Source organism: Schistocerca nitens, chromosome 5 (genome assembly GCF_023898315.1).
Source record: "Schistocerca nitens isolate TAMUIC-IGC-003100 chromosome 5, iqSchNite1.1, whole genome shotgun sequence".
Classification (NCBI taxonomy): Eukaryota; Metazoa; Arthropoda; class Insecta; order Orthoptera; family Acrididae; genus Schistocerca; species Schistocerca nitens.
Window position 1 is genome coordinate 132,180,211 of NC_064618.1, and position 13,535 is coordinate 132,193,745.

General features: G+C 41.2%; 1 protein-coding gene across 2 annotated transcripts in view; it reads left to right on the forward strand.

The window, feature by feature from the left end:
• The window catches only part of LOC126260216 (cold shock domain-containing protein E1-like), an 88,423-nt gene extending 75,144 nt beyond the window's left edge, over window positions 1-13,279 (forward strand). For both annotated transcript variants that reach the window (XM_049957513.1, XM_049957514.1), the window contains one exon: window positions 10,614-13,279. In XM_049957513.1, the coding sequence (XP_049813470.1) occupies window positions 10,614-10,791 (178 nt within the window). In that variant the 3' untranslated portion in view covers window positions 10,792-13,279. The remainder of the gene's footprint in view (window positions 1-10,613) is intronic.
• The last annotated feature ends 256 nt before the right edge of the window (window positions 13,280-13,535 follow it).

A 13,535-nucleotide genomic window follows, 5' to 3' on the forward strand; every position in this document is an offset into this window, starting at 1 on the left:
GCAACAAAATTGTTAGCCCTGCCTAAACCTTCAGAAAAAGAGTTCCGAGAATTGTTTCAGCAAGTGAGCTACACTATCTTTTGCATTGACTACAGTCACTGACAACACATTTCCCTGAATTTGAAAGCCAAACAAATCAAGGCCAAATATATTCTCACAATCATGTGATTGTAGCACAGTGAAAGTTACAGTTCACGTATGCGAGTGATCCGTGGCAAGCTAAGTACATTTTCCGAGAATGGGAATGTCTTGTCCATTATAAGCCGTCAGATGTGTGCTGGTTTTAAACAGGCATGGGTTCCCTAACAGTTCATGAGTGTTACAATTCAGCACTGTAACCGAGGCACCCATGTCCAGCTGAAATTTCACATGCTTTCCACTATTATGCAAATGAACAAAATGTTGGTTGGACTGGCATAGCACTGAAGAAACTGTGCACTTGTTAGTTTTGCTAATGCCTGTAGCAGGCTTTGAATACGCTGCATTGATTACATTGACCTTGTGACTAGATATTTGTGAGTGGACAGAATTCTTATAGTTCTGTTGCAAACATAAAGATTGTACGTGACCTTTCTTGCCACAAGCGTAACAATGTGCTGTATGGACGTGCAGTGTTGGTGTTTGTACCGTGAATAGTACTGAGGGCATGACTTAATTGTGTTCGCCTGTGTAGAGATCTGTCTATGCAGCTGTTGCTGCCTACTAGGCTGGTCATAAGCAAGGGACGACTTGACCTGACAAATTGGTGACTGCTCAAATTTATTGGCCGACACGGCACCTGAATCATACTGATCTAGAATTTGCACTGTGTGCTGGAATGATAGATCGGACAGTTTCAAAATCTGTTCTCCAAGTCTGACATCAGTTACACTGTACACGATCGCATCATGCAACATAAATCTGAATATAAAGCACCACAAGCACATTTTAATTTGCAGTTCCTCGTCATACCCTGAAAATTTGTTACCCACTCACAATAAGTCTGTTCTGGCCTTTTCTTGCAACTAAAGAATTGGTACCTAGCTGCCACCACATTCACTTGTTGGTCATAATAGTCAGTCAGGGAATCTACAACCTGATCATAGGAAAGTTCACTCTGAGTGGCGTTTAGAGGACAATTTCTGAATGAGGTGAAAGACTGCACTTCCTACTGTTGACAAAAAGTAATGTGATTTCACAGTACCTGATATGTTGTGAGCAATGATGTGGGCTTCATACTGTTAACGCCTCGAGCTATTCCCCTTCTTTTTCGTTAAACTGGCAAAAAGGCTGTATAGCACTTGGAGCTACAGTTGTTATCTGTTGCACTGTATTGGCAGCTTGATTGGCAAGTAGCTCCTGTACCATGTTTAGCAGTGTAGCTATCTGCTGCGTCTGAAACTGAAACATCTGTGTTAGCCGTGTTGCATCTATCGCGTGCAGCTGAGCACCTGAGCAGGGCGTGGGAGAGATTTGTTGCTCATTTTGGAATAGGCGAATACAATAAACAGACAATGCAAGCAAGAAAAATAAACACACAAGCAAAGAAAATTTCTGCCATGCCCACCTGAAAACATTGAACATTGGGTTCTTCTTATACCTCGTTGCCAAATATTGTGTATCCCTGCTCATCAAATATGAGGTGCCTAGGAATCCTGCTTACTCAGATTGCTAGACAAGCAAATCAAACAAATCGTATTATTACAAATTGTTTGGTACAATAGAAAAAGGACAATAATACACAGATGTGACACAAGCAAAGGGTGACATACAAAGAAGCAATTTCCTTCAGTATAAACAATCACAAGTCTGTGCTACATAGAGTGTAAAAGCGAAGTAACGAGTGTAGATGCTTCTATCCAAGTTGCTAGTCTTGAAGCTGCTATTCAACTGGGCCGCGACTAGTCAGACACCGCACTTATGTCCTCTTCACAAAGGGGCTGCTGCTGTCGCGTTGTCATCCGAGAGGGAGGTCCGGTCAGCGTGCGATTGGCTGACATCTTCCCGCAGCCATCTCTTCTCTATGATTCTTGACTGACATGCCAGCGCTTGACTTTATGCTGTAACACTTAGATAAGAGGTGTATCCTTAATATTGAAACTGATAGAGGACTGGAAAGAGGGGGTAAAATGTTAAGCGTAGAATTGAAGAGGAAAAAAGGAAAATAAAAGAACTACTGTATTTCATTCTTGCCATAGGGACTCTGATGTTACTTGAATACATTAAAGCAAGAATTATCCATTTCAAGATATTGCAATAGATTTCCATCCTGTTACTTTTATTGAATGCTGCATTACACTTCAAACTTGAGTCTCTGTAATTTAAAGGTTGGAACATTCTCTACCAATTGTTCAATTCCTTGACCATAGAAATTCGCTCCTTGATCAAGTAGGCATTCGAGAACTTTTGTGTAAATGTTCTCATTGTTGAAAAATTTCCCTCCTGTCCCCCTCCAGTGATTTTCAGTTTGTGGAAATCACATAGTACAAGATCTGGGTTTCCCGATCAGCTCAACCACATTTTTACAACCTTGTTCAAATTGTTGGCACCTCTTCCATGACTCGACGCAGCATTGCATTTGGTCACTGTATATCCAGAATTTCATGATGAATCTGTGTGCAATTTAGAAGTTTTTCCCCCATGAATTGTATTGTCCCCAGTACTTCAACTTTAGAGGACATTTCCAGTTGTTGCACCATTTCAGTCGCAAACTGTTGTATGTTTGTTATCCATACCACAGCAGAACTCTCTCTGCAAGAAACCTGGAACATGTACTCTCTTCTGACTGTGTCACTCTTTTTGCACAATGCTGTTAGCGTGGGACGACATCTGTAGCTTACTTGCTGGCGTCTCTGTGGTGCTAGAGACCATGTTGCCTGAAACAGTAACTACATAATTATTTTCAGTTTTTTATTACCCGGGTATGGCTGTATTTCAGATGACCATTAACCGTAGGGTTTTAATATCAATTGCATTTCAAATTTTCATCTTCAGATATTCCATTGTCACAAGTGGTGACCAAGATACCAGTAGATTAGGTGCCGAAGACAATGGAAAAATACTGCGACTTAGTTGTGGGTATTCTTAACAGTTTTTCATATTAGAACTGATATTACTGCCTTATTGCAGAGGACATTAATTAAGTCACTTGCACTTGAAACCAAAATATAACTCCAGAATAAAAGTAAAACAGAACAGTAAATGATATTTTGTGACTGTATCAGTCAGGACCTATATAACTCATATCAAGTTGACGTACAGTAGCTGAAATTGACTTTAGGAACTAAAATACTAATTCGCGATGATAGAATACTGTTGATTTTGCTTTATCTGCAGAACTGTTTGCACAAGTTCTTTGCAATATTGTACACTACTTTATCAGTGTCAGCTTGTTGGATTATATTTGCAATAGGCATTATGGGTTACAATATATTCATTGAACAAAGTTAAAAAATAAAAAAAAAATCTGCATAACTACTAAACTCAAGTCTCGGACCTCCTCTACAATTTCCCCCCCCCCCCCCCCCTTTTTCCTTCCATTACCAAATTGGCTATTCCCAGGAAGTATCTTATCAACTATCACTTCTTTTAGTCAAGTTGTGCCATAAATTTCTTTCCTCTCAATCTAATGTGTAGCAGTCTTGTATTGCTCCACATTTCAAAAGCTTCTATTCTTTCATGCCTGGACTGTTTATCATCCATGTTTCACTTCCATTTCTATAAAAAGCTACATACCAGACAAATATTTTAAGAAAAAACTTATAAAAACTTCAATTTATATGCAGTGTTAACCAATTTCTCTTTTCTAGAGACACTTTTCATGCTATTGCCAGTTTTTATTTTGTATCTTCTCTACTTCCACCATCAGATATTTTGCTACCCACAGAAGCAAAACTAATCAGTTTCTTTCAGTGTCTCATATCCCAAGCTCAACATCACCTGATTTATTTCAGCTTCATTTCATTACCCTTCTTTTACCTTTGTTGTTTATATTGTAACCCCTTTTCAAGAGGCTTGCTTTTCTTTCCATGTCCATAAACTGTTATTGCTGCAGTCTGGTTTCTTCAGCCTATTTTCAAAGATAAGCCTCTGGTCTGAACTGAATTGACTCAAGTTTTCCTACACTTTCCTAGAACGCAAACAATCTTTTCTGAAGTCAGCCTCTACCAGTTTTTTCATACTTTTATAAATATCTTTGTCAGTATTTTGTAAACATGACATATTAAATGGATGGTTCTGTTAAGTGCTTGCTTTCTTCAGAACAGTGGCAGTGGCTATTACATCCTTTTTCAAGTCTGAGGGTTTTTCATCTGTCTTGTGTATATTGCCAACAATTATCCTCAGTTATTCTTTCAGAAAAAGTTGCCAAACGTAAACGTTGTAGTAGGTCTGTGGGTACTTCTTTCAGTGGAAATTTTCATCACTATTCTCACTCAAGAACATAAAACTTGTATCTTCTCTTTGTTTATTATTTTTGATGTGGTACATTAATTTTAGGTAGGGTATTTGTGACAGCATAACCTAGATAGCTTTTTCACACCTAAAACTTCCCTATTTGTGCAAAACCACTTAATTATAAACTTATGAGACGAATTGGCCAGAGTTATCGCCAGATGAATTGTCAGTACTGCTGTTTGATTTATGTATACACTGTATCCTAGCTTTCAGAACAGATGTGTCCCTCTTATCCTGGGGCCTGAATGACCCACCATTCCTTTCTAACCTTCCCCAATCCATCCTGTTCTCATCTTCCAGGAAGGAACTATTAGTTCCGAAAGATAGGGTAGGGTATGTGCTTCATATATGTCTGTCAGAAGTACTGACAGTTCACCTAAAGGTATTTACTGGCAACTGATTCTGTCTACAATTTTATAGTTTTCTCAAAAGAATTTTTCTTTTGTTACAATAAAATAATTAACTGCCTTCACAAAATACTGATTACTACTTTCTTGGTGGATGTGACTTTACTTCACATGTATCATCTGAAAAAGATTCAAATAAAATGTTATTTAATTAATGTGAAATGACGACAGTTATGGGCCCTCAATTGGACACTGCAAAAGTGCAGGATTTTCAGACAGTGTCAAAATGCCTTTTCTGGGGCACAGTCATTTGAGAGTTCTACATGCAGCACTTGTTTTGGGATCCACCTGCCAGAACTGTCAGGGACACACACACTGTAATTATTGGGGTAGTGTTAAGCACTCAGTATACCTCAATATAAAAACTTCATAATCCGTACTACATGTTGTGAACTTTGAATACCAGTGACACAATCTTCAATGAGTATACAGTCTTGGAATTCCTCCAGGGGGCTCACCACTTGTTGGCAGGTTCGTGCTTGGCTACCACGGGGCCCAGCCTTTGCAGCATTTTTTCCCTTCTGTGCTGCATGTCTAACCCCTTGCTATTCTTTTCCCCTCACTTGGGGACCATGTCCAGAATGTTATTGGAAATGTTCTGCATTGTCTGTCGCTGACATAAGAACAGTCTTACCCTTGGTTTTCACTCTCTTTTCCTTTCTTTGTTTCCCTTCTCCTTTCCTTCCTCCGCTTCGGCATTTGAGGTTCCTCTTATTCTTCTTTCTCCCTGTGTGCTCCTGGAGATCGGCCCACGCGTCTTACGCATAACAGGTGACATTATTCCCAGCCCTGGGTCGACAAGTAGGGTTTGTACGTACATCCTGGTACAGGCTAGGCTGGGGGAGGGATAATTGCCTGAGCTGCAACCTTGCCAAATTGCCAATTGGTCCCTCTGTCAGGTGTTCGGGAGGTGTGGTCTGAGATGTGAACAATCACCTAAGGCAGGTGTGCCCCCTTGTGAAGGGGTCCCACAGTGAAGGAGTGTGCCGTCGGAGACACTGGCGATCATGGAGATTTCCTCGCGATGAGTCAATCATCTTCACAATCAACGTCTACAAAACGTAAACGTAATGAGGCTAATGATTCAATGACCCTTCCCGTTGCACCACAGTTCCTCATGGTCTCAAGTACTGAAGACAGTCAGTCCTTCGCCATGGTAAATCCGTTTATTATTCAGAAAGGTGTTGATGCAATTGTCAGCCCTGTGAAATACTGCCCTCGTTTACTGAATGGACTTCCCTTTTGGAGACTACTTCTGATTCACAGGCACAACAACTGCTTGCTGCCTCGCTTCTCCACGGCTACCCTGTTAGTGTCGAGGCCCATAGAACTTTGGGTTCTTCCCGTGGTGTAATTTACACCAGGCTCGATGGTCTGACCGAGGCCGAAATCCAATGTCATCTCTCTGATCAGTATGTCATTGCCGTCCATCATGTAATGAAAAAGGTAGATTCCTCCTTATTGCGCACCCCAACTTTTTTCTCTCCTTTGATAGAGTGGTGCTTCCGTCCAAGATCAAAGCAGGCTATGAAATTATCACAGTCCGGCCATACTTTTTTCTCTCCTTTGATAGAGTGGTGCTTCCGTCCAAGATCAAAGCAGGCTATGAAATTATCACAGTCCGGCCGTACATTCCAAACCCGATGCGCTGCTACCAGTGTCATCGTTTCAACCCGCACTAGAACATCTTGTTGATACCCAGCCAAATGTGTAACCTGTGGTAGGGATGTGCATGAGGGCAATTGTCCACCTCCTTCTCCCTGCTGTATCAACTGCAATGGTGGCCATGCCACCACCTCTTGGGATTGTCCCATGTATCTTGATGAGTGGGCTATCCAAGAGATCTGGGTAAAGGAAAAAGTGCATTACCCAGTAGCTCATAAGTTACTGGCTAGTCGCAAACCCTGCATTCCCCTGTCTGGCACCTGTAGTTCTGTTCTTGTTAACCCTCGCTCCATGGAGGACATGGCCACACAGATATGTGACCTCCAATTCAGCTCTGAGGTCGTGAAATCTCCCAGTGTTGAGGTAGCTTCGCCATCCCCCCATCCAGCTGTGCAACAAGCCATCAAACTCTTGCCTCAAGGGTTGAAGCCACCAGCTGTAGAAGCGGTAGGCCAGATAGGACAGAAGGAGTACTCCAATGAAGACTTCGTCCTTCCCTCCAGCCAAACAACACCCAAGTCTTCCTCTAACCGGAAAGGCTCGAAGAAGTCCACCAAAGGCAAACGGTCTTCTCCTTCGCCAACTCGAAGATCCTCCGCCACATGATACTTAGCCCGGCCAGCGTCCATATCGCTGATGTACACTGCCAACCATTTTTCAGCATTGGACTCCACAGACCAACAGCACAAGCAAACCGATGCTTCTGTGGACTCCATGGAGCAGGATCCTCCTGCTTCTGTGCCCTGTAGTAGCAACTCTTCACAGGCTGTCACTCGGCAGCCGCCGAGGTGACACCCCTACATGTCTTCCTCATCATGACTTCTCCAATGGACATTTGCAGCCTTCGGTCTCACAAAGAGGATTTACGCCTGCTTTTAACATTGGAGCGTCCCCTTGTACTCTGCCTTCAGGAAACGAAATTGCGCGCCCATGACCGCTTTGAGCTTTCACATTTCCTACCGATTCGTTTTGACCTTCCCTCTGAGGTGCATTCCATCTCATGGGGGCGTCGTGCTGCTCGTACGGGATGACATTCAAAGTCAACCCATCACCCTGACTACCCACCTTCAAGCTGTCACAATTCGCCTTTTCCTGCTCCACCTGACTTTTTCCCTCTGTACCATTTATGTCCCTCCGTCATTCAATGTCACCAGGGCAGACTTCGTTCAGTTTATTGGGCAGCTACCTCCCCCATTTTTGCTACTTGGTGACTTTAAACCCCTTTGGGGTTCTCCCAGAACCTATCAGAGAGGTGCCCTCTTGGCTGACCTTCTTTAACCAACTTAACCTCTCCTGCTTTGACACTGGGGCACCCACTTTCCTTTCTGACTCCTCGCACACCTATTCCCATTGGGACCTATCCTTTTGCACTGCCCAACTTGCCCATCGTCTTGAGTGGTCTGTTCTTTCTGACACCTACTCAGGCAACAATTTCCTGTGTGCTGTTTGTTTGCTGACTCCTACCCGATCCTTGTGCATGCCTAAATGGCAGCTTTACTCCTCCCTGGCAACCTTCGAAGAACAAGATTTCCCCAGTTGTGATGACCAGGTGGAATATCTCACAAACGTTATCCTTACTGCTGCAGAACGTTCATTCCTCGCACTTCCTCTTTACCATGTCGTGTCCCAGTCCCTTGGTGGACTGAGGCATGCCATGATGCAATTCACACACGGAAAACGTGCTCTCAGACCTGGATCATGCTCTCAGATCATCCCGATCCTCCGCCCCAGGGCCAGATGTCATCCAAATTCAGATGTTGCAGCACCTTTCTCTTGCGGGCAAGCACTTTCTGCTTAACACATACAACCGCATCTGGGCAGAGGGCACATTTCCCGGTCGCTGGCGTGAAGCCGTCGTCATACCCATACCTAAGCCTGGAAAGGACAAAAACCTTCCTTCTAGGTACCGCCCCATCTCTCTTACCAGCTGTGTTTGCAAGGTGATGGATCATATGGTACATGCCTGGCTGGTATGGTGACTCAAGTCTCCCAATTTACCGACAAATTTACAGTGTGAATTTCGAGTGCGGCGTTCTATAGTTGACCATCTCGTTACTTTTTCCACCCATGTCATGAATTGTTTTCTGTGGAAATCCCAGACTGTGGCCATGTTTTTCGATTTGGCGGTCTGTGACACCTGCTACAGAATTGGTATCCTGTGTAATCTTTACACATGGGGCTTCCGTGGGTGCCTGCCCTGTTTCCTTCAGGCATTTTTAAAAGACCCCGTGTCTGCACGTCCATCCCTCTTACGCCGTCTCAACACTATCCACCATTGTGGGATCTGTTTGGCCACGGATGCCTTTTACACTAGCCCAGTTGAGTGTCTGTATGCTGGAGCTGCTGAACTACCACTGTTCTACCGCTGTGACTTTCTTTTCAGCAGGTATGCATGCTGTTTGTCTGACATGCGTGGCCACCCATCCATTGCCTCCTTCTTTCATGATTCCGTTGATCATCAGTATTGGGTGCTTCTCTTTTCTCTGTTACCTCCTGGAGTCCACTTTCAGCACTAGCTATGGTGGCTTATCTTCACACTATCTGCACCTTTCCCGGTGGGTGTGAACCCTTCACCACCTTGGCTTTGTGAAGCGACTCATGTTTACCTAGGCCTTCATTCGCTTCCTAAGGACACTACTCCAGCCTCGGTCTAAAGCCTTCAGTTTCACGATCTTCGCTATAGTAGCTTTGTATAAACTTATGGCTCTCGGACTGACCGTGGGGTCGGGTGTGCCTTCATCAATGGCACCTATGTGTTTCGATATTGGTTTCCGGCACACTGCTCAGTATTTACAGCTGAGCTCTTTGTCAAGTATCAGGCCACGGAATACATCCAGCGACACAGCCTTTTTGATTCTGTCCTGTGCTCAGACTCACCCAGCACCCTTCAAAGTCTATGTATGCTGTACACCGCCCATCCCTTAGTGCAGTGGGTCCAGGAAAACTATTACTTGCTCACTCTTGGTGGAGCCAGTGTGATGTTTCTGTGGGTTCCTGGTCATATCGGACTGCCAGGAAACGAGGCTGCTGCCATGGCTGCAGTCCTCGTACCTCATCTCGCAAGTTCCTATATTCCCTCTGACGATCTCTGTGTTGCCATCTGTCCGGAGGGTAGTGTCCCTTCGGCATCGCCAATGGTCCTTGCTTCACGGGAATAAGCTCCGGCTTATTAAGCCTCTCCCCGTGACTTGGACGACCTCCTCTCGGCCTTCTCGCTGGGAGGAGGTCATTTCAAGTAGGCTGTGTATTGGGCACTGCCTTCTTAGCCATCGTCATTTGATAAGTGGTGCTAACCCACCACTTTGTACACATTCCACCCGAGTTTTAACTGTCCGCCACTTCCTGACTGACTGACTGCCCATTTTTAACCGCTTACGTTCCTGCTTTGGTTTGCCATCTGAGTTATCGGCCATTTTAGCAAATGATGTACGAGCTATCGACTGTGTTTTACTTTTTATCTGCCAAAGCAGTGTGCTGAAGGCCATTTAATTTTTAGTTTTGGACCTCCGTTTCTGTTTGGTGTCTTTTTTAAGCCCTTTTTCCACATGCCTGTTTTTAGCTGTCTTCCATTATATCAATTGAGACTGATATATAGCCATTTTTTAACTCCTCCATGTCTTTGCGTTTCATAGTTTTGATTTGGGCGCATATTACCCCAGTTGTGTTTTGCGCTCTAAAGCAAAACAAAACAAACAAACAGTCTTGGCATGGCATAAAATATTTTCCCATATAAATGATAATCATAAGTGGATTGTGTTAACAGCAATGTATGGCATCATGTATAGCACTTCTTAAATAGAACCATGTATTCTGTGAAACTGCAACTTTCTACTAATACAAATAGATTACTACTCGCAACATAGATGCAGCCTCCTCTATGTAGCAGTGTCCTAATAATATTGTTATTCCATTCCAGATTTCCCATTATTCTAACTTTTGCAGTAGGATTTTAAGATTGACACAGTTACCTCTGATAAGTTGAAAATCACGTTTGGTGATATTTTATCATTTATTTGCTGAACACCATATGAATGCTATTTCCCCCAAATAACCATGTTCTTCAGTGACAAAACAAATTTTTATTAAAATAATTATTCTTATTTTCAGTGACGCTCCTAAACAAGAACGGCCAGAGAGGCTTATTAGCCGATTGAGAACTATTTCACTTGATGATTCTGGACCAAAATTGACGGTGGTCAGACAGCCACGAGGACCTGATGGAACGAGGGGCTTTGATGTTGATATACGCCAACCACGTTTACCTGGAGCTCCTGTTTCTGAATAATGTTTGTGCAGGCAACTTCTACTCAGACAGCAGTCCTTGAATAAGAACTTAGAGATCCCAGAAAATAAAATCTCTGTATAACTATTACTGATTAGCACACTTAGTTCAATTTTGCTTTAACACATTGAAGCATCCATACTATACTCGTATTATATGCTTACATCAAACTTCACAAGATGAGAGGTGTTCTTTAAAATGATTTGAAGCTGTATTTAAATATATGCTCTTCCAAAACAAATATGAAATCATGCAAAATACTGCCACCCATGTCAAGTAAAACAAAAAAGGCAGTCAGTAATCCAGATTTTTAATTTAATGCTTGCAGCTGAAATGTTACAAATAAACTGGTCTCTTCTTATAGCATGAAGATACAGGTTAAAGTCCTGTTAGACCTCTTATTTTATGGCATAGTAAAATTGTGTGTTATTCACTGAAGTCAGCTGTGAACATTTGGACCACTGAAGGAATGGTAGCCACAACTACAGCTTCATTCTCTCAAGATTTCTCCACAAGTTCCATCTGCAAGCAGTAGTTTCCCGAGTTAACTATCCTGCTTGTTTTAATGGTACAATTTAGAGACACAAGTAAATATTGACACTGTTACTTTCCATCACAACTACTGATAGCTGATGGCAAGACTTGGTCTGTTACATTGTCCATGTCAATATGGAGTGGCAGTATAGTTGTAAAAGAAACTAGCATTAAAAAATTACAAGACTCCCTTGAATATGATGGGGAACATAACTTCCGTATTTAATATTCAGTCTTATCTCCCTAGAAGTTTTAGAATAATACATATTTGGTGATTCCTGTTTAATTGTCTAAATTGTTTGAAACAATTTAGACAGCAGTGTTAAGAGTTTACTTCTGCCACTAATAAATACGAAGTTAACTGTCCAAGATTTGTCTTACATTCAGTACCCACAACAACTGTGTTGTTTATGTAAACTGGATTACGTTGCCCTTTACTTCCAATCTCTGGGGTTTCCTGTTCTGCCTCTGTACTTCAGTAAATAATTTTATACCTCCCTATTTAATGGCGAGCAAGTTAGGAAAACATCATTTTGTACTGTTTTGACATATTTTTCATTAAAGACTGAAAAACAGATCTATGTGTGCCTAAGTTAAGAATGTTGGTTTGTGCAAAGAGGAGGTTAGGAAAAAACAGATTTTTCTTTGTAGATGCTTCAGTGATTTACATTAACTAAGAATTATTTAAATGCATATTACAAAGTCTTAAAAAATGTAAAATGAAAACTTTCTACTTCTTCTGTGATACAATGAGTCTGTGAATGAATATTCAGGAAGGAGGCAATCTTGTATTACAAATAAACAATGTGTACTGCTGGATGCTGTTTAATAGAATAGAGCTGGAAGATGTTTGATAGAGTAGGCATTGCTTTCATGCTCATCCATCCGTAGTAAACCTGGAGTGCATAATAGTTTTAAGTAGCTGTAACCAATATTCATTTAATATTTGTAAACAATTTTAATGTGATTTGTACATTCTCCTGTACTTCTGAGTGGATGTATGGATGTGTTTGTTGCAATTTATGAACAATTAATAATATCTTGTATATGAAGGGTATTAGTCTGAAACCACATGATATAGTACCAAAGAAATACAGTTGTCTAAGAAGAGTTGAGATCTTTTTATATCTGCTACAGGACAACTCCCTTAAATTTTGTAAAGACTCAAATCTGTTATCCTAAGTCTGAGATATTGTGCTAAATTGTCTTTTGCATGTAGACAGTTGTCTTGTTTTCTTCTCATTTTTTTTCCTTTTTTTTGTATGTCTGTGAATCAGTCGGCATAAATCAATATTATTGCTTTTTATGAACTACCAACTTTTGCATGATTGTATGAGGAGGAAAGATTCAGAGCTTGAAAATATATATTTTAAAATGAGAAACAAGTTTTCATTGCTTGAATTATTGTCAGCTGTGGTGTGCTGCTGCATTCTGTAATATGTTTCACTCACTATTCTTTGGTAATGGAGATGTAACGTATTTTAAATTGCTCCAGGTTGCTGTGGGTACTGTTCAGCAGAATTTGACTATACATGTGATGTTTATTTTTATTATATTGTATTAAGTTTCCAGTTACAAGGAAATGTAAAAAAAAATATACAAAAATCAGTTGAACAAGATGCAGACAACAAGGTTCTACTGAAATTTGTGTATGCCTGCTCTCCTATCCCTGAATGTAACATCCATGCCTAATGGGATTGCAGTTATATGCGGGCTTACATTGAAACTACAGTTGGAACATTGTTTTGTTCTGAATATTAGACCTCAATTTGCATCTCCTGAACAGAAAAACTTCTGAAACTAGAGTAATATATTTCTGAAGTAAGATTCTTAAGGGATTCAGTGTACTCACTTTGTATAACATACTTGAAGACTCAGAAACATAACTTCAACAACATATGACTTTTGTGTTAGCTTGTTTCTTTACAGGCTTTGAATAAATCTGCATATCAATAAATTGCTCAATATACTGGACATAAATAATGATTCTTTGGTCTGATGCTAGTCAGATAGTTAGTCTTATGTTTACTTCCTTCCAGGTTGTTATTACAATTTACAGTTAAAACATGATCCAAAAAAAGATCTTAAATTTGCTACATTTCAAACACACGATATGTAAACCACTCCCCTGACTACAGTCAGTGCTAAAGCAGTATAGAAGGATAAAAACAGTATAGAAAGATAACTAACATTATATAACAATTAACATAAGT